At 44.9% G+C, this 23,746-nt stretch overlaps 1 protein-coding gene across 6 annotated transcripts in view; it reads left to right on the top strand.

The window, feature by feature from the left end:
• Nucleotides 1-23,746, top strand: part of ARHGEF7 (Rho guanine nucleotide exchange factor 7) — a 155,394-nt gene that overhangs the window by 107,706 nt on the left and 23,942 nt on the right. For all 6 annotated transcript variants that reach the window (XM_046663779.1, XM_046663775.1, XM_046663780.1 and 3 more), the window contains 8 exons: nucleotides 6,333-6,455; nucleotides 12,674-12,812; nucleotides 13,592-13,651; nucleotides 14,397-14,543; nucleotides 17,150-17,236; nucleotides 19,755-19,833; nucleotides 20,030-20,169; nucleotides 22,653-22,877. In XM_046663779.1, the coding sequence (XP_046519735.1) occupies nucleotides 6,333-6,455; nucleotides 12,674-12,812; nucleotides 13,592-13,651; nucleotides 14,397-14,543; nucleotides 17,150-17,236; nucleotides 19,755-19,833; nucleotides 20,030-20,169; nucleotides 22,653-22,877 (1,000 nt within the window). The remainder of the gene's footprint in view (nucleotides 1-6,332; nucleotides 6,456-12,673; nucleotides 12,813-13,591; nucleotides 13,652-14,396; nucleotides 14,544-17,149; nucleotides 17,237-19,754; nucleotides 19,834-20,029; nucleotides 20,170-22,652; nucleotides 22,878-23,746) is intronic.

Genomic DNA, 23,746 nt, shown 5'->3' with positions numbered 1-23,746 from the left:
AAAACTGTTTCTATGGGAAAATGAATTCTGGGAATCCAAAAGACAGTTTTTTCAGGTAAAACTCATTTGTAAGTTGGGGAGTGTGCTTGTATTTTATGATGAAAAGCCGGTTAAGTTCTGTGGAAAATAAAATCTCAGGGGCCCGCCCCGTGGCCTCCTGGGCGCGGACATGGCACTGCTCATCAGGCCATGCTGAGGCAGCATCCCACATGCCACAACTAGAAGGACCCATGACCAAAAAATATATGTACAACTATGTACTGGGGGGATTTGGGGAGAAGTAGAAGAAGAAGAAGAAAAAATTGGCAACAGATGTTCGCTCAGGCGCCAAACTTTAAAAAAAAAAGCTCAAAAGTTCTTTTGCAGAATGTCCTTGTTATTGCACCAAATTTTATTCCTATTTATTCATTTTGGTAATGACATGATGCTCTTCTAATACCCCCTCTTAAAAAAATGGCGAAGTACCCTCTATTCTGTAGCCCTTCATTAGGTGTGGTGCCAAGGTGCAGGCAGGCAGAGCGTAGAGGGGCTCAGATTTGCTCTTGAGGCAGCCGGCGCCCCCTTGCTGCACCCCGGAGCCCAGCCTGTGCGCTTCTCAGGGGCTTGTGTCGTGTGTGTCGTCGTTGCTGGGGTGGCTGCGACCCACCCTGCCACTCTTCACGGAATGTTCTGGGGTTTTCCTTTCTCTCCATCCTCGTTTTCCAGGTCCTTTCCTCTTCTTGTCTCCTTTGCATGTGCTTCCTGTGGCCTTGGCCCTGTTGGTGACGCTCAGGGCTAACAAGGTGTATCTGAGGTTAAATGATCAGGTACAACCCAGTTGTTTGAATAAAAATGTCTCATGGCTTCCCTGCTGTTGCTTTGTGTCCCACGGTGATACCTGGGACACCTTTTCATCGAAAAGCTTCATGCAGGCTTATGATTGTTTCTGCCACGTAGTAGATGATGTTTCCTGGCCGTCTGGCAACGGAGTTTATAGAATGCCATCATCTGTGGATGCCTGTAAGGAAATGTCAAAATTGACCATAGTGGAGCCATTTTAAGATGGAGCTGCCTTTCAGAGAACTGCCTTGCTGTCTTGAACCTTGGACTGGTCCAAACCTTCCTACTGGGCCAAGCAGCAGTGGTTTGAGAAGTCAGCAGGACAATGGGCGTGCTGATCACAAAGACTGAGGCTGGTGCACTTTCTGAAGATAGGCATTAGTCAGTCCGTGTTTAGCCAAGACCAGCTCTCTGCCTCCAACTGCAGTTAACATTCTTTGTAGTAAATCTCCCTTCTTTGCCTCTAAAAGCCCCTGACTTTTATTCCCTAGTGGGACGCTATTTGGGTTTCTGCCTGAGTCTGTGCTCCCCAAATTGCAATTCCTTAATCCCAAATAAATGCTTTGCCTCTTAAAGTGGTTTCTGTTTTTGAAGGTTGACAGAGACATACCCTTTAGGAGCAAAGGTTGGACCATTGTGGTGCTGGTTCATGGGTGCTCTTGGGGGACAAGACTGTGTCTTATTCTTTGTATTCCCAGTTATTGACTTCCGTAATGCTAATAGGTAGTAAATGTTGAATAAATCTATGGTCAGTAGATCATCAAGTCAGTAGATCTTAAGAACTACTCTTAAGAAAGAATTTACTTTTCTAGAGACTTAATTTCTAAGCAGGTTTGTTGTTTGAACTTTTTTTTCAAAAAATGGTTGGAACTGCTATTTTTATGATTTTCGCTACTCTGAGGATGGTTTTAAAAAAATTGTGATGTTGAGTTAAATCGATTGAGAGAATATTAGTGTCACTAACAGATGAAGACTGAGAAAAGGCTTGGGGATGAGGGAGTGAGTTCCCTTTGAGGTGCTTGCGTGCATTGAGTGGGGATATCTGACAGGCAGTGGGCCCTGGGGTTTGTGGCTCCACCCACCCCACCCACTGTTTGGGAAGAGGTGTGGCCAGGCCTCTGGGTGTCTTGGTTTCCTTAAGTGTAGGACCCGGGTGGGGGTGGTAGTCTGCACCGCGAGGGTTGAATACAGGTCAGCAGGTGGGTGGTCACGGTGGCAGCAGCTGGGGCGGGTTTTTCCAGGTGGAGATGCTTCCTCTTGCTTCCTGCAGCCCTCCATTGTGTTTGAGCCTTTTCCTGTAGGCCTTTTGTAATTTAGTAATAAATGAAACTCAGCTGACTTCGGACATTCTGGAAGAACAGGTCTGTATGCCTCCAGATCAAGGTCCTTTTCCTCCCCCTCCCAGGTCGCAGGCATCATATTCAGCTGGTTTTGCTCTTTGCCCTCCGACGTGATGTTAAAGGATGTGTAGGCTGGATGACTTTCCGTAGTCCTGTCTTGATCTGGGTGAAGTTGTTCTGCAGACGGTGATGACATGGTGCTTGCTTCTCTGCTCTCTCTGCCCTTTGCCATATTCCTTTTGGAGGTAGCTAACGGGCGGTGGGCAACCACGGAGTCAGGGTGGAAGTGCAGAACGCTTTACTGGATTTAATGAATGATCTAATGCATTGGCATGATCATTCAGTTCCTTGTTCTGGATTTTATTTTTTACTGTGAATATTTTAATTATCTTTCTTCTAAAACAGCTGGAGGGAACATGACTTATTTTTAACCACCAGCTAGTTAAGACCATCATTGCCTGTATTTGGAGTGGTAGACAACAACACAATGTATTTTTAATCTTACTCTCATCAGACATTAATCAGTTCCTTGGAAGGAGGCTGTAGCTGTGTCATAAACTGAAAAGTCAGGAGAGTTTCACGTGGGATGAGAAAGAAAAAGCGAAAGTGACTAAGTATTTAGGAAATCAGTGTTGGGGATGACTAAGGAAGCATCCTAAGTGGCAGTTTGGGGAGACAGAGTGATTGGGATTACAGGAATTTCATCTTATCGTTTTTTAGCCGCCTTTCTTCCCTTTCTCAGTCGGTTGCTTCTGGCCCGTTTTACCTGCTGCAGATCCTCACAGCCCTGTCCTGAGCCCTCTGCTCTTTGTAATTTTTGTGGCATAATCGCCACCAGCCCAGGTGTCTCAGCTGACTCTTGGCTCCTGCCTCTTCAATCAGCCTTTCCAGATCTGATCTCTCTCTCGATTTGTTTTTCGAACAGTCTGCTCCATATTTTTTGTGCTCATCTCCTCGAGACCCTCAATTCAGCTCACCAGGAATCCATGTCGTTGTCCCCTTCTCTCTGCACCCCTAGTCACCCCCTTTCTCCTCTGTCCTTATCTTGGTTAAAGACACCACTGCTCACCAGTTTGTTCTTTCTAGGAACCCTGGACGTCTCTGTACAGCTTCTTCTCTTCCCGCCCTGAGTTGGTTGTTCCATCTCTGGCCCTACCCCTGCCCTGCCCTTTCTGCTCAGCCCCGCCCTGGCTTGGGTCGGCCCTGTCCTCCCTCCCTCCAGCATGGACCTCCTAACCGGGCCCTGGCCTCCAGTTGGCCCCCTGCATGTCTGTCTCTACACCAGCCCAGGCTCTTCCTCGTTTGGTCAATGCTGTGCTCGGAAACTTTGGGTGGCAGCTGGTTATTTATTTGTTCGCAGCAGTGTTTTACAAACTGTTCTTTGAGATGTTTGCACGGGACATCTTGTGGGAGAAAAAGCTGATTTAGAAGACCAGGTCTGAAGTTTTAGTAATCTCTAGGAGTCCCCCCCACGTGGGCTCCTGTCTGTCTTCTGGCTTCAGACTTCTCTCCTGCCCCTTCCCTCCTGGGTTCTTAGCTCAGAAAGAAAGCTCCCCCGGGCAGGGGTGCTGAGACTGCGTCAGCCAGCTCTCCCTACTGTTCGCCTTGTTTGCATTCGCTTTCTCTGCTTCTCCTCTTACCTTGATCCTCCTTGTCCTTTCAGACCCGGTGAACATAGATATCACTTCTTGTCATAGGCTTCTCTGCTTCCCTAGCATTTGTTAACATGCATGTTTTGGTTATGTTTTAGTTGCAAACTCCTTTTCAATGTATCATAGATACCAGTAGGCTGAGTTCCTGTTAGTTGTCTTATATATGATGGGACTTCAGCTTATCAAAGAAAATATTTAATATATAAGTATTTAATGTAATTGCTATGTTGGTTAAATAAACATTGTTTATTGATTTTGTTCAAAAGTTAGTTATGAAGCTTACCTTAAGATAGAAATGAATTATTTTCATAAACACTGTTTGGACCATTACTGTAACATTTTCACAATGAAGTAGGATTTGTTTTAGGTCATTATCAAAATATAAATTGAAACTAGAGGATGTAGTTTATTTTGTTTGAAAGCTGTCTTTCTGAACCGTCCAATTACTAGCCAGCCCGGGTGAGGTACAGATATTTAACTCGAGAGAACAGACTCGCTTAGGCACAGGGCACAGTTCTGGTTCTGCCTGGGCTGTCCTTATTAAGAAGCAAGGCATGGCATTTGAGCTTATTTGGAGGGGATTTGGGGTTCCTTGTGCACGTTTGTAGAAGTGGGCACTGACCTGGGTGATTTCAGGTCGTGAGATTCACCCCCTGTGTGTCAGTGGAGGGCTTGGTGGCTGCAGAATCTCGGCATCAGAGACTGACCTTCTGTCCCTGGGCTGCCACGCACTGTCCCTGGGAAGCCCTGAAAAGCTCTGGCCGTGATTTCCTTACTTGTTTGGACTGCTTGACTCCATAGAAATGTGATTTCAAAGCACATCTCCAGCGCTAGAATCTTATGGGTCTAGTTTCATGGTTCAGTGTTATTGACAAGTGTCAGGCTGTTTATTTGAAACTTGTGTTTCTCCCTCAAAGCTTTTGGTGTCTGTTTCTAGAACCCTTGCGTCTTGGTTTGGATCTCTCTGCATTTGGCGCTTGGGGCACTTTGCATATGGAGACTCATATCGTTCAGTCTGCTGAGTTTTGTGATCATGTCTTTGATTTACTGCTGTTTATTTTGTTTGTTTTCTGTATCTGGAACTTCTTTCCTGATGTGGGACTGCTTGCCCTGGTCTTCTGATCTTCTCTTTCTTTCCTATTAATCTGAGAGAGTTCAGAACTGCATTTTCCAGATTTCCTGTTGACTTTTTCAGTTTTGCTGTCGTCATTTTAATTTCCAAAAGCTCTTTTATTTGTGTCCTGAATGTTCTTATTTTAAAAGCGTGCTTTTCTTTTTTCATGGATACTGTGTCTTCCGTTACTTCTTTCAGCATTAATTACAATTCTTTTGAATATTTTTCTACTCCTTGAAGAGTAACTATCGTGTTTTTTCTCCTTCATATCTTCCACCTTTTGTTATCTGTTGTTCCTGTTAGGTGTTTTTTCGATGTTTAGTGATCCTTCTGTGTCTTATAAATCAGATTGGCGCATGAAAACAACTGAGTGGAAGTGTTGACCATGAGTTGAGACTTGTTGGCTGTTGTTTGTTGGGGCCTCCTAGTGTATATTTTTTGGTCGTTTTTTTCTCTTTTGGGGTGATACTCCCTAGGGAGAAGAGAAGGCTCTTCCGATTTCCTTGCCTGAAGGGTATAATCCTTCCTGTCAGTGCTCCGAGGTTCTGGGTGGGGCAAAGGGGACTTGGGGTGCAGGGAGGGTTGGTCAGTGTCCTCTCATGCCCCGTTTTCACTGCAAGGACCCCTGCTCCCAGTCACTGCTGGTGCCCCCAGCCAGGGACCTGACAGTGGGCAGAGACGGTGCCTTCCTGCCTCGCAGACCTTCACCCAGCTGTTTGTGGCCCCGCAGTCCAAGGGTCTGGTTGCTGAGGCTCGGCCTCCGTCTTGGAGTCAGATTTGCCCGCCCAGTCATGACCACTCATGATCTGCTTTTCAGCTTCCAGGGTTGGTTCTGATCACCCTTCTTCTCTTCTTTTTGTTCCTGTGAGTTTTCGCCTTCTAAAGAGTCGTGGCAGCTGTCCTTAGAGTTTGGGTCAGGAAGGAGAGGGTCTCCGGGTGTGCTCAGGGGCCAGTCTTCACCTGAAGGGAAAGGGGCTCTTGTACTTTTTCGTGTCCCTATCTTGATGCTTCTTCAGTAGAAAGCCTTACTAACCAAAGAGCTATATTTTATAATTCTGTTTGTTTTATGAAAAATGTAAGGCTTCATGACATCTGTTCTTCTCACTGCCCCAAGAAGCCTGGACTTGTGGGTTTGTGGCTCTGCTGTGCACAGGTCCTGGCGTCTGGGTGCTGGAGAGAAGGACGGGTTACTCCACTGCGGCAGAGCAGAGCACCTGTCAAGGTGGGTGCTTCTCCCCGCCAGATGCGTGGTGTGAACAGATACTTTCTGGGGTTTGTATGTTTGGTTTTCATAGAGGTGGTACACAAAGAGGCCTTTCTCACTCAAATTTTCTGTGTTCATTACTTAGCAATTTTCCTTCCTGCTGTAAAATTTACAATTATTTCTCTTGTGTTGTGTGTCTCCAGGTTGCCTGAAGCTCAGCAGAGAGTCGGCGGCTGCTTTTTAAATCTGATGCCACAAATGAAAACCTTGTACCTTGCGTATTGTGCCAATCACCCATCTGCAGTGAACGTTCTCACGGAGCACAGGTGAGCTCACTCAGGCATTCTTCATGGGAACGAGAGGACTTCTTGGGCCCTCCAGAAGAGCTCATTTCTGTCGATAGTTCATGAAGTGCAATGCTGATATTCAGTTGTTTATTCCCTGATGATCATTTTATTTTAATTATCCCTCAAAATTAGTGCCTGGGAAGTCCTGGTAGGAATGTTCTGAAATGCTGATGAGAATTTTTGTAATAAAAAGGATGCTTTTTGAAGCCTAGAGCCCTTTGGACAGTGGGTTGAAGGAGCTGGTAAGTATTCTGGAATGTAGCTGCAAGCTAGATCTGGCTACAGAATCACATTTCTCTCAGTTCATATAGTTAGGAATACGTGGTACTGAGTTAGATGTGCTGTAAGAGAAAATGCCCATTTAAAGTCAGGACTGGGTTTTACAGGCACAGTATTCAATTGGACAGCATTCACTTTAGCTTTTCAACCTGAAGCAAAATTAAAACAAGTGAAGCAGAGTGCACAGGTTTTCTGCTAGTTTGGTGAGGCAAGGCCATGTCTGGTTTCTGAGAACTGCAAGAGCGCAGAGCGGCGTCACCGTCGTTAGTGGGGACTGGCTCTGCTCTGTGGCTGCAGATGGTAGACAGCAAAGAGGCTCCGTTTCTGCTTCTGAAAGAGATGCAGATTTTTATTAAAAAGTGTTTTAGCAAAATATTTATAGTTTCTTTTGAAAACATTTCAGAGACTTTTAAAACCATAAATGGAAAGATTGTTTTGGTAGCATTAAGATAAATACTACTGTGCTTCTGATTTAGATATTTAACTTCAACTTACTCTTAACTAAATATTTTAACTTAAAACTTAGAAACTCTTTTGGTAAGCGAGCCTTGTGTGCTGTTTATGAAGCGAGTGAGGCTCAAGTGTGGCGCCCTGTGAGGGCGGCTGGGTTGCACGGAGCGGGGCCTGGGCCTTGGGGTCAGTCAGACCCAGTTTGAGCCCCGACTGCCACTCTCAGGCTGGCAGGCCTGGGAGTTACTTCACTTCTCTGGGTTTCAGGTCCCCTCTCCGAAAGTGCTTGCTCGTTGGGTTATTGTAAGCATTGAGCAAAACATATAAACTGATCAGAACTGAGTGAAGATGATAAATGCTCAATAAATGCTGATTGCTTTGTTTTCTTATCTTCTGTCCAAAAAAACGACCCTGGGCATTTACTGTTTCTCAGTGCGCTTAAATACTAAGGGGTTAAAATCTTATGAGCCTCCATTTGCAGTAAAGCATCTCCAGTCCTCAGAGGAAGCAGCGGTCTTGGACGTGGTGATGAAAAGAAGGGAGATTAGGAGACACTGTGTCCACAGGAGTGAAAGCCCACAGGACCCCTCCCCAGCCCTCTCTCCGTGAGGTCCTCCTCCTCTTCGCCTTTCTGGGAGTGGGCTGTGTGAGCATGTACCTCCCTGGAACCAGGAAGCGAGCGTTCAGTTATGTATTCTGCCGTCTGCTCCTGGGAGTTAGGAATTAAATGAAATTTCTGCAAAAGTGACATACAAGGATTAAATTTGTGTCTCTGAAAATTCTTCAGGAATTGTTGGTGCAGTGATGGGAGAGAGAAATAGAAAACAGGTAGAATGTTAGCGTAAAATTGTAAGTCTTCTTTATTTGCTCCTCTCTCCTTCTCCCTCTTTTTTGGGGGAGTTGATTGTCTAGGGTTGGGTTGAAGGTGTGGAAAGAGAGTGGGGTGTACAATTTTGAGGAAAGCTTCTAACTATTTTCCCCATGGAAGTGAGGATCTGTCCTGAAGATGACATTTAAAGCAATTCTGACGTTCAAGTTTCCTAAAATGTTGAGGCCTTTAAAGGGAAGCGCTGGTAGGTTTGTGCTGTTTCTGCTCTCTTCTGTGCTATTACTTTAATGACTGTTGGTGTCCCAGCTGAAGTGTAAGTGCAGCGTTTCCCTGGGGTGGCGGGGTGGGGGGGGGTACCTCTGGGCCTCCTCCGCGTGGCGCGGGACAGAGTGGTGGGGGGGGGGCGGACGGAGGTCATGCTCTGGGAGCGAGTCTACAGAGAGGAGAGTGCTCTGGCTGGCACCCCGGATGCGGCAGGATGCACTGCCTCTGTGCCCGCCTGAGGCCTGTGAGCAGTGAGAGTGCCCACTCTGTGCACAGGGCAGACCCCTCTTCTGAAGTGTAAGTCAGTGAACTGAGACAAGGGTCATGGTTAGCTGGTGGCTTCTGTCGTCATTCACCGTTTTTTATTGTGGGATGTGAGCCTGTCGCCTCTTTCCTGCTGCCATGCATTTGTTGAAGTCCTAAAGCTGCCACACTTATGGGTGGATTATATTTATACTCAGATATACTTTTTAAGGATTGATTTCAGTGTAGTGTTTAGAAGTTTCAAAGTCTGCATTCGCAGTCTTCCGATTCTTGTGTTTGAAATCTGAGTATGAGTCTTGTGACTGCGTGTATGGAAGCACCGGTTTTGTAGAATTAACGCTGACGTTCCCTTTTGCATTATCCTATCATGGTAGATATCATATGTTCATGGCTGCCTACTTTGAATGCATTATGGGTTTGGTAATTTAGTCTGTAAAATGACTTAGGTTTTTTCCAGCACTTTAATTGTTACTTTTTGCTCAGCTCCATGATAGTTCTCTTTATGTGTGTTCCTTTTGTTGCTGTCTTGCAGCCCACAGAGTCATTTCAGTAAATACGGAGGAGATGCACTGTGTGAGGATTGCTAGCATCAGTAGAAATTAAGCTGAAAGAGCCATTGTTTTGTCAAAATAGCTGTCACCAGCTGTTTTGTTTTATTATGGTGCTGAATTAAAAAAAGAAAACTAAAAAATACAACGATCTGTGAAGTTTTATAAAGTTCTTTTTCCTTTTTTAAGTATGTACATGTTCTGGCATTATAAAAATGTCATGCAGATATTAAAAGAACTTACTTTTGCTTGCAAAAATTACACTTAAATTTTTATTTATTTTATTTTTTATTTATTTTGTTTTTTTGAGGAAGATTAGCCCTGAGCTAACATCTGCTGCCAATCCTCCTCTGTTTGCTGAGGAAGACTGGCCCTGAGCTAACGTCTGTGCCCATCTTCCTCTACTTTATACGTGGGACGCCTGCCACAGCATGGCTTTTTGCCAAGTGGTGCCATGTCCGCACCCGGGATCCGAACCGGCGAACCCCTGGGCCACTGAAGCAGAACGTGTGTACTTAACCACTGTGCCACTGGGCTGGCCCCTACACTTAAATTTTTAGTTGTAAGCGTTTTTGCCAGGGGTGATGAGGATAATTTGCTGTTTTGTTAATTTTTCTCTTCCCGTAACTATGGTTATGAAGTTTCAGATACAGTCCTGATGTATCAAAAATGACCTGAATAGACTTTTCTGTGATTTTTCTTGTGATGGAAAAGGTCCTCCATGGATTAAATATGCTGTTAGTACCATAAAGTTTCATTTTTATAGGACTGTTCACCACGTAGAGAAATGCTGGTAAAATATAAATTTCTCCTGCTTAAATCCATCATTTCACTCTCTTCATGCTTCAGGGACTGTAGAGTGAGTGATTTGGAGAGGTGAGCATTTCTGAGTAAGAACGCGTGAGGAGTGTGGGTGGGTGCAGTGAGCGTGAATGACAAAGCATGGGCCAGACAAGACACGGCAACTCTGTGCCCGCTTCTGGGTCTAGCTGCCCTGCAAGCAATGAGAGTGGAGGCAGTGGCCTTCACTGGGCATCCTCATCTGTAAATATGCATCAGAATGCCTGTGTCCCAGGCCCAGAGTGTGGTGTGCGGGAATTATGCACAGAGCTTCTGCTCTGATGCCAGCACAGGGTGCTTGTCCAGTAATGGTTGCTCCCTTCTCCCCGTCCTCCTTCCTGGGGCGCTCTCCTGCCCGCAGCGCTCACTCCTCCGAAGCTGAGCAGCGGAGAGTGCTGAGGGGAGGTGGGAGAGGAGGCGGTGGGTGAGAGTCAGTCTTGGAGTAATCCTCGGTTACCCACTCATCTCTCGTGGGAAGGAGTCGATGCCGAGAAAGGAAAAGGCAAAATGATGATAAGATGTGTAACTGTGCAAACAGGTACTCAAGGATACTGCTCATGGCTTTTAAATCACCTCTGGGGTAGACACTGGATTTATCCCCAGCAAGGTCCTGCAATATCAGTGTTCCTTGTTTCAGTGATCCTGAGAAAACCATTCTTAGAAAGCTCAAAGTTAGATACACAGAAATGTTGGTTATGTGTTGCTTGCAAGTACACACACACCACTCCAGAACCAGTTCAACAGCTTCTCTGGTAATGTATCTTAGATGGCATCACCTGTCTTACAGGGCTTCCTATAGGATTGAAGCCTTGTTTCTTAAAGAAATGAGAAATGTTTAGTATATGGAAGTTTTTAACTAGGATTATGTGAGATTTTTCCCCTTTTTTGTAATTTGCTTTGATTTTGATAATATCTCCTAAATGTATATATAAATATTTATGTAAAAGGTTGACTTTTTGAAATCCGTATGTGCATATGTATAGATGATAGAGGTTGGTAGTCGGGTAGCAGGTCCTGTTAGCCACATTATTACTGTGTGCAGCCCAGGAATGCACTTTGACTTCAAATGCAGCACACACTGCTTAACCAGGCCACCTGAGTTTAGATGAAGTTGTCTTGTAAAGGGTTCTTACATGCTTAAGAAGTGTAAGGCTAATTTCCTAGTGATCCATTAATTTGTTTTCATCCTGATGTTTGAAACCTTGTATTTCTAGGTTGGTTTAGTTCAGTGAAATGCTCTTCCCGTTAGATGCATTAGCAGAGTCGGTGTGAAATCAGCTGGGGATGGGCGAAGACGTGGGGAGTGCCGACACCGACTCTGGTTCTCACACGCCGACGTGAAGTCATGTTAGGTTGAACTGTAGGAAGCTGTCATAGCCACCACTTTTGAACTGGCAATTTCAAGTCGTCTAGCCTGAGTGTTGTATGTGTTTTCACTAGGAGCCCTTAGTGTGCCTGGTGTTCCCAAGAAGCTCGGGCAGGGGCCTGAATATGGCTGGGGTGGGGGAGGGCTGCAGAGAGGACGCAGCGGCTGGGTCCCTGTGGTCAGATTCAGGTAACCTGCACTGGGATCTGATGTGCTCAGTTGTTTCTCAGAATTTTCGTCCTTATTTTACAACTTCTTTTATGGTGCTTTTCCCAGTAGGTGACGTGGGGGCTCAAAGGTCGCCCTGCTCTTCCCGGTGGGCGACCTGAGCTGATGCCTCTTCTCCCAGCCTGTTTGTCCCTCAGTTCCTGCAGCACCAGTGAGGAACTCAGACTTGATCCCTGGCAGAGGCCCTAAACATCTGTCCTGCAGTGCAGAGACAGAAACGCACAGTTGCGGTCACTGACCTGAGTCGTCACTGTGTCGGTGACAGAGCGTGACTCCCACAGCACACTCCTGGCCTCCCTGGGGCCATTCTAAACGCCATGGCTGTTGGATTGGAACTCTCAGGGCAGACACAGTGTGCATGGTAGCAGAGGGCTCAGGGCATCGTTGGTTGTAAAGGTTAGATGAGAAATAGTCAAGTTGAGGGTGAAAGAGTAGTAAAATGTTAAAAACTTGTTTTTAAGCTGCTTTAGTTTCTGAATACATATCAGTTTCCTCATCTGCAAATGCAGGTAACTTTCTTTGCATATTGTGAGGATTAAATGAAATGAGGATGGGAAACGCTTTTGAAATTTTGAAGCCCATTAGGTGTTAGTTTATTGTGCCACCTGTGCATTCGGAAGGTCAGGAGGCCTCGCTTGTTCTTTCAGGACGCCTTAGGGTGCAGCCACGCTTGGGGTGTTTGGTGGCATAGTAATGCCCCGATTCAGGTTGTTGTAGTTTCAGAGCATCCTTTACTTAGTTTTTGCCATCTTAAAGTTTCCAGATAATTGAAGTTATTCTAGCTGTAGGAACGCACGCTTGCTTTTGGACACTTCGATGTGAAGTTGACTTGCTGGGATGACCTTTCGTGAGTGGAATGGCGCACACCACGTGTGTTCTCTATCGTGCACAATTGTTTTTGCTCATAATGAGAGCAGTAACGTGAACCTCCTGGGGGTTCTCCCCTACAGTGTTTTGAAATAACTGGCACATGTTCGGCTTTAATAGTAATGCTGTAGCCTTCAAAATATTAGAGATGCCTGTTGTATTTCATAGTCCTTGTCATTGCTCATGGGAATGAGAGCGCGTCGTGTCTCTGAACCCTCACATGGCGTCTTCTTCTCTCGGTGCGTGACTGCTCGTGGCTCAGTGAGGAGTTGGGAGAGTTCATGGAGATGAAAGGTGCCAACAGCCCGGGGATTCTTGTGCTGACCACTGGCCTCAGCAAGCCGTTCATGCGCCTGGATAAGTACCCCACGCTGCTCAAGGAGCTCGAGAGACACATGGAGGTACTGCTTATCGCTTGTCTGTCCTTGGTGTCCATTGGCCAATGTCAAAGAGATTATTATTAATGACTTATTTTAGAAGCCAGAACCAACGAAAAGAGTTTACCAAGGGCTTTTAATTCAGTGGGTTTTCAAAATGGTTTTAAGTACTAAGTTTTTTCTCCTTATCCCAGCTCTATAAAGAAGCATTTGCTCCTTTATCTCCTCTCTTACCCACTGTTGCTAATAGAAAAATTTCCAAAAGCTGGAAAATGTTAAATTGATTTTTAAATAGCCTGTGATGTCATTTCAGAAACACTTAGCTCCAAGTGTTAAGCGTATCTCTTATGGAGTAGTAACAGTAAAAGAATCACTTAATTAATGATACATATTTACCTTATTCTTGAATGACAGTCTGTGGCCTGGCAGGAATTTAGATTCGAGTTACTGTCTTGGCGAGGGGGCAGTGAACTCTTCCCGTGAAGGGCAGGCCGTCTGGTCTCCTCCACAGCTGCCCACCTCTGCCGTTCCGGTGCCAAAGCGGCAGAGGCCGTGTGTGAGGAGTGGGCGTGGTGGGGCGCCCTCTCCATTCTCCACCACACACGTCGGGGTGCTGCTCTGGGTTTCTCTTCCAAATTATTGTTTCCCTGAAACTCCATGATTCCCTTAAAGAATAAGAAACAACACTTAATGATGAGAAAAACAGGACATGTTATGGGTTCAAATGTATTGGAAAGGTTTCAAGTTTTTAAGAAAAAACTTTTCATTTGTGAAAACTAATAGTGTGTTTCTTTTATTCAAAGGATTATCATCCAGATAGACAAGATATTCAGAAATCCATGACTGCCTTCAAAAACCTTTCAGTAAGTGATTGAGCATGTTATGTTCTTTTCCCCAGACATTATTATGGCAAAGGAATGTAGAAAAATTGTTTATCATCTAAAAATGTTAGGTGATTAAAAAAAATCACTTGTGAAGTATAATTCGAGTTTACTCTGATGAAAGAAAAATAAATATATAGTAGTTATTCCATGGCTGGTAATTTCTCATGCCTTACTGGACTGTGGATACCAGGGAAATGAAATAGTTGTTTAAATTTTAAAAAGGCACCACCTAATTGATGCCTAACTACTTAAAAATGATGTAGAGCCTGGTTTTCCCCTCCAGTTACAGTGTCTCTAGTGATCAGAGTGTGAAGTGGACTACTGGTGGGTCTGTTTTCTTTGCTGTCACGCTGCCTTACTGGTTGTGTTTCTGAAACATGCACCTTATTTATGGCACACGTGGTACTTTCTCTTTTCCCCTCTGTTCCCAGTCATCTATGTTGGCAGACAGTAATAAAATCAGAAAGAAAATCTTTTCCTTAGCCAGTCTACATTTCTTCTTCCTAAAAGTGCTAAGATCTGCTATATTTTCCTGAAATAGTGTTTATTACTCCAGAGTGGTTGTATGTTTGCCTCTCTTGACTCGATTTCATCCTTGTGAATTAAGCAAATCATTCAGTAGATTCTCTGTCTCAAGAAGAAGTAAGACACAAAGCAGTATGGTCGAAACTTAGGATTCTGGAAGCCTGTGTCTCTTTTAACAGTGCTCTTCTGTGTCTCTCAGGCCCAGTGTCAAGAAGTACGGAAAAGGAAAGAGCTGGAGTTGCAGATCCTGACAGAAGCCATCCGGAGCTGGGAGGGAGATGACATTAAGACCCTGGGCAATGTCGTTTACATGTCCCAGGTCATGATTCAGTGTGCCGGAAGTGAGGTACTGCTGTGCGAGTGCGCCGTGGGGGTTCCCTCCCACGTTGCAGAGTGGGTGGACGGGGAGGGGAGGGAGCCCATATGCTGCTGGACTAACTTTGTTCTTGTTCCAGTGTCTAAATTGTTTTCCCTGGAACCATTAAAATACCTTGGGTAAAAATTGAGTTGAGTTGAACGTAGTTTGTATTAAATATAATTTATGTTTTCTAAATGCTTTCTAGTGTTCCTCACTGACAGTCAAGATTGTAAATACTTTAGAATGTTATGTTTTTCTAGTGGTGTAATACAAGTTTTTAAAGGAATATGAACAATGACCATATTTAATAGGACTCTTACATCATAATTTGTCGTCTGCCTTTTATCTTTGCCCATACAAAAGTGGCTTCTGGTACAAGAGAGGCTTAGCTGATGTGGACTACTTGACCAGTTTAGATCCAGCCAACATCAGTTATGATCAGAATCAGCATCAGTTGAAAGGCGGTGTCCAGACAGGACTTTGCGTCCCTTATTAGGAGTCCCGTTTTATGAGTGTCTGCCACAGAGTGGTGTGCCCATCTGCCCAGCGCTGCCCCTCCAGGCAATCCGCTGTTTTCCATGGTTTAGAGCATCGTGCTTTTCTGTTCCGTGTACACATTGGCATTTGCTTATGAGAATCACAGTTAGCGTATGGGTTTGGTTTAAGTGAGGGGGGAGTCCAGATTGCTGTGATAGCCCCATGCAGTTGAAAATCGAGTAGGTTGTGTTTCACTGTCACATGAATTATATGTTCATTGGGTCCCTCACCTAGTGCCTCTTTGAATTTTATCCTACTTTGTAAAAAATAATTAACCTGTTCAAAACCTGCTAATGACCTGTTTTCAAACCTGAAACTCTTAGGACAGGAAAAAAACAGAAACTTATACTTGCTGTCAGTGTTCTTTTCCTGCCTATAAAATTTGAAGATGATATTGCTGCTCTAGGTACTAGTTTGAGTGCCATAAGAAATCATGACTTTCTAGTCTATTGCACTGATGAAAAAACCCCAAATCTTTCCAGAAACAGTTTTTTGTTTTGAGGAAGATTAGCCCTGAGATAAAATCTGCCACTAATCCTCCTCTTTTTGGTGAGGAAGACTGGCCCTGAGCTAACATCTGTGCCCATCTTCCTCTACTTTATATGTGGGACGCCTGCCATAGCATGGCTTGATGAGCAGTGCGTGGGTCCGTGCCTGGGATCCAAACAGGCGAACCCGACAGCACCAAAATGGAATGTGCGAACTTAACTGCTGTGCCACCGGGCCAGCCCCAACAGTTTGTTTTTTAATTATAAACTTTTGAATTTTATTTAAAAATCTATGGAAACGTTTCCCGAAGTGTTTTTTTTTAATACTTGATCTAAAAAGTGTAAATAGGTGTTGCTTAAAAAATAATTCAAGGTTGTTATGCTCATGACTGGAGAGATGCTATGTCGGCGCCCCGTCTCCATGGGTTCCACAGCTGTGGGTTCGGCCAGCCACGGATGGAAAGGCCTGCAATGGTTGCGTCTGTCCTGAACAAGTGCGGCCATTTTTTTCTTCTTATTCCCTAAACAATACAGTATAACAACTATTTACATGGCATTTACGTTGTCTTAAGTATTATAAGTAATCTAGAGATGACTTACATATACGGGGAGGATGTGTGTAGGTTATATGCAAATTCTAAGCCGTGTTCTGTAAGGCACTTGAGCATCCATGGATTTTGGATTGGTGGGGATCCTGGAACCAACCCCCACAGGTACCGAGGGACAACTGTAATCAGTTGTGAAGACTTCTCTGTGACAGGGCTTCTCAGAGCCTGTGCTCTGCATCTTCACGATGCATGTTATGCGACTTCCAGAGGGGAATAGAATAAGTAGTTTTCAACAGCCTCTTTAAAGTGAGTACCGTCTTTCTGTAGTCACTTGCACATGCATGGCTGGCTTCTGAGGAGTCTGCTGGGGACCTGCTTCCTAGTGTCCCCTCACTTTTGTGTGGGCAGTGGTTGGATGGCAGCTTGCGAGGGCTGACGGCATTGCTGTCTGTCTCCTTTTAGGTTCTTGGGAATTTTTGTCCTTCAGTTGTGGTCTCCCTGGGGCTTTTCTTACTTTATTGAAGTGAGTGATTTTTAATACATAAATAATGCTTTTAAGTTTTTCATGTAAGGTAAAGTTTACCGGATGGGTGCAAACAACATTGAATTGACACATGAGGGTTTTAGGGAAATGCAGGAATTATTAATAGACCAAAATCGATTTTAGCCTTTTATTCTACCCTCCTTAGCATAAAGGGTCCACCCTCTCCCACTAAAATTCTATAAGTTCATTTTCTCTATTTTCTTTCAACCACAAAAAGAAATTTTAGACTAATTAAAAAGAATTAATGGCAGAGCTGGACTCCTTAACCAAATTTTTAAAAAAGATGTCGCGTGGGCTATTTGTGAGTCTAAGAATTTACTGTAGTTTTGTTTCCATTTCATTTAGCTAATAAAATTTGGTAGGGAGAAATACCTAAACATGAAAGATAATCTTTCGTAAGGCCTAATATAATCTTCTCACGTCTGTAAGTGTATATTTTTTAAAAGTTATTTGGATTTGTTTGTTCCTTTACATTAGGAAAAGAATGAAAGATATCTTCTACTCTTCCCGAACATTTTGCTAATGTTGTCTGCCAGTCCTAGGATGAGTGGTTTTATCTATCAGGTAAAACACATTTTAAATTTATACTTTATTATTTATTGTGGATCTGAGAATCATTTCCAGACTTACTTTGAATTTTTGCATCACATACTACATGTATCTACTTGTGCGTTAGTGTATAGTGTTGTTTCTATAGTGTTATATGTTTGAATAGGTACACACCGCTCCTGCCTGTGTGTTTTGATGTGGCCATGCAAGCAGATGCTTGTGTTAATCCTAAGCAAAAAAGCTGCAAACAGGTGAAATTTGTAGAGCTGCCTCCAAAAGATGTGACTGCTGAGGTGCAAGGCCCTCCCATCACCACCTGAAATCGTGTCTTCTCTCCTGGCCACTGCGGTGCCAGCGTGGGCGCCGCAGCGCTGGGCTGAGTGGGCGGCGCAGGCTGAGCTGTTGTGCGTGGTGCGGCCCACAGACGGCGGCAGGTGTGGGCGGTGTGAGTCTTGGGGAGTGATCATTTAACCTTTTTGTTCTCTGATTTTCTGTGAGAAGTTGTGAGAGCTGAGTTAAGAAGAAAATGCAAGGAGAGACCTCTGTTTTTCTATACTGATTTAAAGTGGTGGTTTTAAGTAGATTATGGATTCTCTGCCTGTCTAGTAGTTGCTTCTGGCAAGGTCTCACTGCTTTTTTTCTGTGTGGTTATAGAAGCTAATGCCTCCCCATCCATTTTTTAAGGCCTGGCCGGTCGCCAGATGCTGCTTCAACAGAAGTCACCACTTTGTTGTCTCCGAGTTGCATTTTTTCAGAACATAGTATGTTGTTTTGTGTTGTCTCCCACAAAAACACTAGTGAATCTTGAGTCAGAAGTGTCCACAGCGTGTTTCTCCTTCCGCAGAAGCTTTGTCTGCCACCCACAGGAGAGCTGTCCATCACACGGTTATTCCAAAGGGGCAGTTTAAAACCGATAAAGCGAGTGTATGTGGACAAACCCAGAAAAATAATGCCTCTTAACTGATAAGCCTGCTGCTGAGCAGACATCTGTGGCTGAGAGAATGCCTGCCCGGGTTCTCCCTAACTGGCATCCCCACTTTGTTAAACGACCCTGATGAACGTAAGGCGGAGTCCTTTTCCGTCTGCACTCTCGTGTTTTACACTCAGAGGCTGAGGCGGGCCCTGCTGTGACCTGAGGGAGCAGAGGGTACCATCTGGGGCAGGCTCGGGCCCCCAGCAATGTGGCTGGTCCACACGCCACATTGGCCTTGGATGCTGGTGTTGATGTGCCGTGGGAGATGTCACACCACCAACAGGACCCTGTTTTCCCACTTTTTGCACAGTTTCCTGGGAGATTTCTTCTTCTCGGTGCTGTGACCTATGGTCTGTGTATTGTCAGTATTCATTTCCGGCTTTGAGGGGCAGTGAAAAGCATTAAGTGCAGCAACAGTGGGAACACTCTGTCCACTGCTGTAGATGTGCTAGGTTACACTCAGCTGTGTAGTTTTATTTTCTGTAGGACTTCTCAGAGCTGCTGGTACACCTCCGTGTGTTAGGAATCCTGGAAAGGAGTGTGCAGTATGCAGCAATTCTCAAATACTTCTGACCATGGAAGTGCCAAGCGCTGTCTACTATCCTGCTTCCCAAACCTCAGGACAGGCTTTCTCGGCCTGGGAACTGTTGACACGGTAGACAGGATGATTCTTTGCGCGGGAGGGGCGAGGACGCTGTCCCATATGCTGTAGGACATTCAGCAGCCCCTCTGGCCTCTGCCTGCTAGCTGTCAGGAGCAGCCGCCCAGCTGTGGCATTGACCGTGTTCCCTGTGGGGCAGAACCCCTTTCCTTGCTGGGAACCGCTGCTTTCAGAGGTGCTGAGAGAGACTTGCTTCTCCGCAAGAGACTTGGCCCCAAACGCTGAAAGACTTTTCCTAAGACTTGGTCTGCCACCAGGTGCCGTGGTGTTTATGGGCAGTGTTTTAGCGCTGTGCTGTTTGTGATGGTCCGTTTGTGGCCCTTTCCTGGTATTTCTCCATTGACGTCTCCCACCCTGTTGCCAGAGTGGACAGCTTGGCTGCTGTTTTCTGGTGTCAGCTCCCAGCACAGCCCCTGCTTCCTGTCTGGTGGATAACCAAGAATAACCACGGTGCAGTTCCTCTTGCTCCAGTTTCCCCCTTATTTTGTCTTCAAACGCGGAACTTCCTCTGCATTTCTCTGTGAGGCAAATCAGTGCTTCCTTTGCATAAGCACGTGGTTTAAAATAGCTGCCGTAGACTCTAGGTTTTTTTTTATCATCATGTGTAATGTTTTTGTGTCCTGGTGTTTATATTTAGAGTAACTTATCAGATGAAATCTATCTGCTAGTTTGCTGCTCTGTGCCTTTTTGCTGGCTCACTTTCTTGATTATAATATTACGATTTATTTGAGATGGAGGTTTTTGTATTATATGTGCATCTGGTACAAATAAAAGAACTTTTTTGGTTTACAAACACAATTCCTTTGCCATTTCTAAAATCATTTGATAATTTAATAACAGTTCCTTCTTTACTAGAAAAGCACTAATTGTTTTTTTTTTGTGGGGGGGGTCTTTTTTAGGGAAAGCTACCAACGACAGGAATGACAATCACAAAGCTTGAGGACAGTGAAAATCATAGAAATGCATTTGAAATATCAGGTGATAGGCACAAACTCTGTGGATGCTATCTGTCACGGGCTGAGAGGCAGCTGCCGTTGTGTGCACATTCTTGCTTGACTCTTTCAGAGGGCTGATGTTTAAGCATTGTTGAGTTATACTCTGGGTGTGTGTATGTGCATGTGTGTGCTTTCTACCTGTTTTCCCATTTCAGCCTATTTTGTCTTACCTCTTCTAGGGAGCATGATTGAGCGGATATTAGTGTCATGCAACAACCAGCAAGATCTTCATGAATGGGTGGACCATCTACAGAAGCAAACGAAAGTCACATCTGTCGGCAACCCCACCGCTAAGCCGCACTCTGTGCCGTCTCATACCGTAAGGACTCCTGTGCTTCCCCCACCTGCAGACTCCAGGGTCTGCCTTTGGTTGAGCTGTCAGCCAGTGACAAGTACTTTAAAGCATAATCAATATCTAGATCAAGAATGTGAAATACTTGCCTGTATCTCTCTGCAAATATTTGCTTAGTTCCATCGAATAGTGAGTGGCTTCACAGTGATTGCTCTTGTGAAACAGCCCTAAGGTGTGCTGCCTCACACACAGTCCTTGTACTCGTGTAGGAAGCTGCCTCTCTGCTCAGAGTGGCCTCGAAGACCGACTTAGGCGGTTTTCAACTAAAACTCCGAGAGCCACTGGTCCATAGGTGGGTTTTCTGAGAATTTTACCTGTTATTTATTTGTTTCATCAAAAAACAAAACAAAAATAGATGATTATGATGATGGAAAGGACCAGATTCATATTGAAGGCATTAAAATGAAATTTTTGACTTTTAAGAAATCTGTTTATTTTCTGCCTAGAAAAGCTCAATAGCTCTTTGGCTTTTTAGACACTTAAGCATTTCAAAACAGATCAACACCAATGTGTCAGTGTCGAAAACTTCTCTTTATTGGTGTTTTATTCTTAAGATATTGGTATCGAATCATTTGAACATCGATCATCTTTATTAAACAGTATTGAAGAACCAGGCACACCTTTTTAAGAATGACTTATGATCCACAGCGTTGCTAGTTGGTAGGATTTTCTCACACCCTCATTAGACTGCTGTGGTCTCTGCTAGGACATTTCGACCATGGAGCTAGCTCCCTGCTGTGTTTGTTATCCGGGGTGAAAGTTTTAGCTCAGGAAGGGTGGCTGTGGCGTAAAGGGTTCATCAGTTTCATTGTCTGTCTCAATTTCTCTCACCGGTTTGGGAGGTTAAAACTACTCAAATGTTAGCTTTAGCTAGCATTTCATTTTGAAGGATTCTGCCATTTATAATTTCTCTATACTTTAAAAAACATTAAATGTGCTTTGTTTTCATGGAACTAAAGAAAAATGGAAGTGCTTTTTCATTCAGATTGTAACAGCCTGAAACAAAACTTTATAAAATTTCATGTCAAGTAAAACTTTCCTCTGTATCTGGCCCCTGGTGCCTCACGTTCCTTTTCCTGTCACCCGGTGGCAAGGGAGGCGCCCTGTCAGCAGGGAGGGGTCAGCCCCGCCGCTCGGAGGGCATTGTTCCCACGTGCAGGCTTTCGAAACGTCATGCATTCTCCTTGGGGATTGCTCCGTCGGGGAGTCTGTGCCCTCCCTGTGGCCTGGCTGTCCCAGCCTGGTGATGCTCTCATTTTAGCGGAAAGCACACCTCTCTCCGCTTGCTCAAGTGAGGTGAAACAGAACCAGATATTACTTAGAACGGCATTGCTGAAAGGGATGTTTTGCATGATCATCTTCTTTTGTGAATTATTCCATTTAAAAAAATTATTTTGTAGTTGTGTAGCCAGTTGCAAGACACACCTGTGCACACACAGACACATGCACACACCAGCATGGGCATGTGATTACTGCAGAGAGTTTGTGGCTGCAGTTCCTGAGTGCGGTGGCTGAGCCATGCCGGGCTTCCCGGTGCCACGTGTTTCACTTGTTGTCCAGTTTCGTGAATGACGGCCTCGCTCAGGTCTCCTGCTCGGAGAACCACTCAGCTCTTTCTCCTGTTAAGCATACCTTGTTTTGGGCTAATTTGAGGTGATTGGCTAATTTTGAATGTTACTTATTTTATTTAACGTTTTCTCATTTAGTTGTCAGTGTGGTGGGACTGTTGGGGTTTCCAGGAATATAAACCCCATTTATAAAGTCCTTCTGATCTATTTAACTTTGTTTTGATTAAAGCTGATTTTTCTGAGAAAATAACTTGTTTTATCCCAGGGATTTGTAAAATTTTTCTGTAGAGAGACAGCTAGTAAATATTTTCAGCTTTGTAGGCAGTATGGTTTCTGTTGCAACTGTACTTTGTTTTTGTAACAAAAAAGCAGCCATTGACAAGAATAGACCTGGCTGTGTCCCAGGAAAACCTTTTTTTTTTTTTTAAATCAAAAACAGGCCTCAGGCCCTGGGTTTACCCACTCTACATCATACAGGACTGGGGAGAATTACCCTCCACTGTAACCATGTTCCCAGTACAGAGCGTCCCTTGTCCTTTATAGAATTCTGATACTTAGACTCAATGACGTGCCTGTTTGCAGATGTTACTCTGTGGTGCACAAACGTGGCAGTGGAGTGTCCGGGTCTTGGGCCCCCAGTATCCTCCTGCCTCCTGACCCAGGCCTGGCTGTGGCCTGAAGCAGGCGGTGGGGGCTCCACACTTGGCCCAGGCAGCCCAGAAATGGACTGCTTGGAGTCACAGATTCCAGAGAAATGATAGTACTGGGGTGATTTCACTGGGAATGTTTTTAAAAATTAGCAGAATTAAGTATATTTGGTTGAGGTTCCTTTGACAGTGAATGATCTGTTTCTGCTCTTTCCTACTCTTTTTCCCTGGCCAGCTCCCCTCCCATCCGATCACCCCATCCAGCAAGCATGCGGACAGCAAGCCGGTGCCACTGACCCCTGCCTACCACACGCTGCCCCACCCCTCCCATCATGGCACTCCACACACCACCATCAACTGGGGGCCCCTGGAGCCTCCGAAGACCCCCAAGCCGTGGAGCCTGAGCTGCTTACGACCCGCACCTCCCCTCCGGCCCTCAGCCGCCCTCTGCTACAAGGAGGTGAGGTCCAGGTGACAGCTGGACATGTTGGGTTGGCCATATGTGCTTCATTTCAATGCGTTCAGAAATATGGAAAACCCCGTATTTCTATGTGTGACATAAAAATACAGATTAGCTTCTTTAGAACTGTGAAGGGTCTGCCTCCATTCTTTTGTCATCCCCTTCTGCTTTGGGGGTGTGGGAGGCCCATGGAGACCCTCGTGGCAGTGGCTTGGGCAGCATCAGGCCCTCTCTGTGTCATTCGTGGAGGAGCCTTTTCTGTGCTCGCCGTGGCTCTGCCTTGGTTCCTGCCTCGGTTCCTGCCTCCTGGAGGCCAAGAAGCTGGAGGGCTCACCTGGGCTTCCTCTGGGCCTCTCACTGAGCCTGGAATCATTTTGAACTTCAGTGCGTGACTAGAAGTTCACTTATTTCTGCATGCTCTTCTGCTGCACCTTGTGACCCTTTTTCAAGTTTGGGATCTTGCCCAGAAACCCTACATTTTCTCACCAGAAGCTGTTTGAAATGAAGAGAACGTTCATAAATAGAAATGAAAGAAAATTAAGACAGTTCTCCTCTTTGCATAAAAAATCATAGTGCACTCTGCTCTTCACTCTAGTGTTTTTTTTAGATACTATGTACAGTTAAAATGCGATTCTTACCCATAAATAAGTGCTCATGGTTTCCTGCACTTTCCTACTGGGTTTCATCCACTAAACCTGCTTTGATGAGGAAAGGAAGTGTCTTGAGAAATATGTTCTGAGAAATATTTGCACTTGAAGCAGCTGATAATTGAAATGAATGTGAAAAGTGGTTACCATGAGTACGAGCCTGAGTATGAGCGTGAGTATGGTTATTGTATGAATGTGAGTATGATTATCATGAGTGTGAGC

The sequence above is a fragment of the Equus quagga genome, chromosome 6, assembly GCF_021613505.1.
Source record: "Equus quagga isolate Etosha38 chromosome 6, UCLA_HA_Equagga_1.0, whole genome shotgun sequence".
Lineage (NCBI taxonomy): Eukaryota > Metazoa > Chordata > Mammalia > Perissodactyla > Equidae > Equus > Equus quagga.
This window is presented reverse-complemented; position numbering and strand designations above follow the sequence as displayed.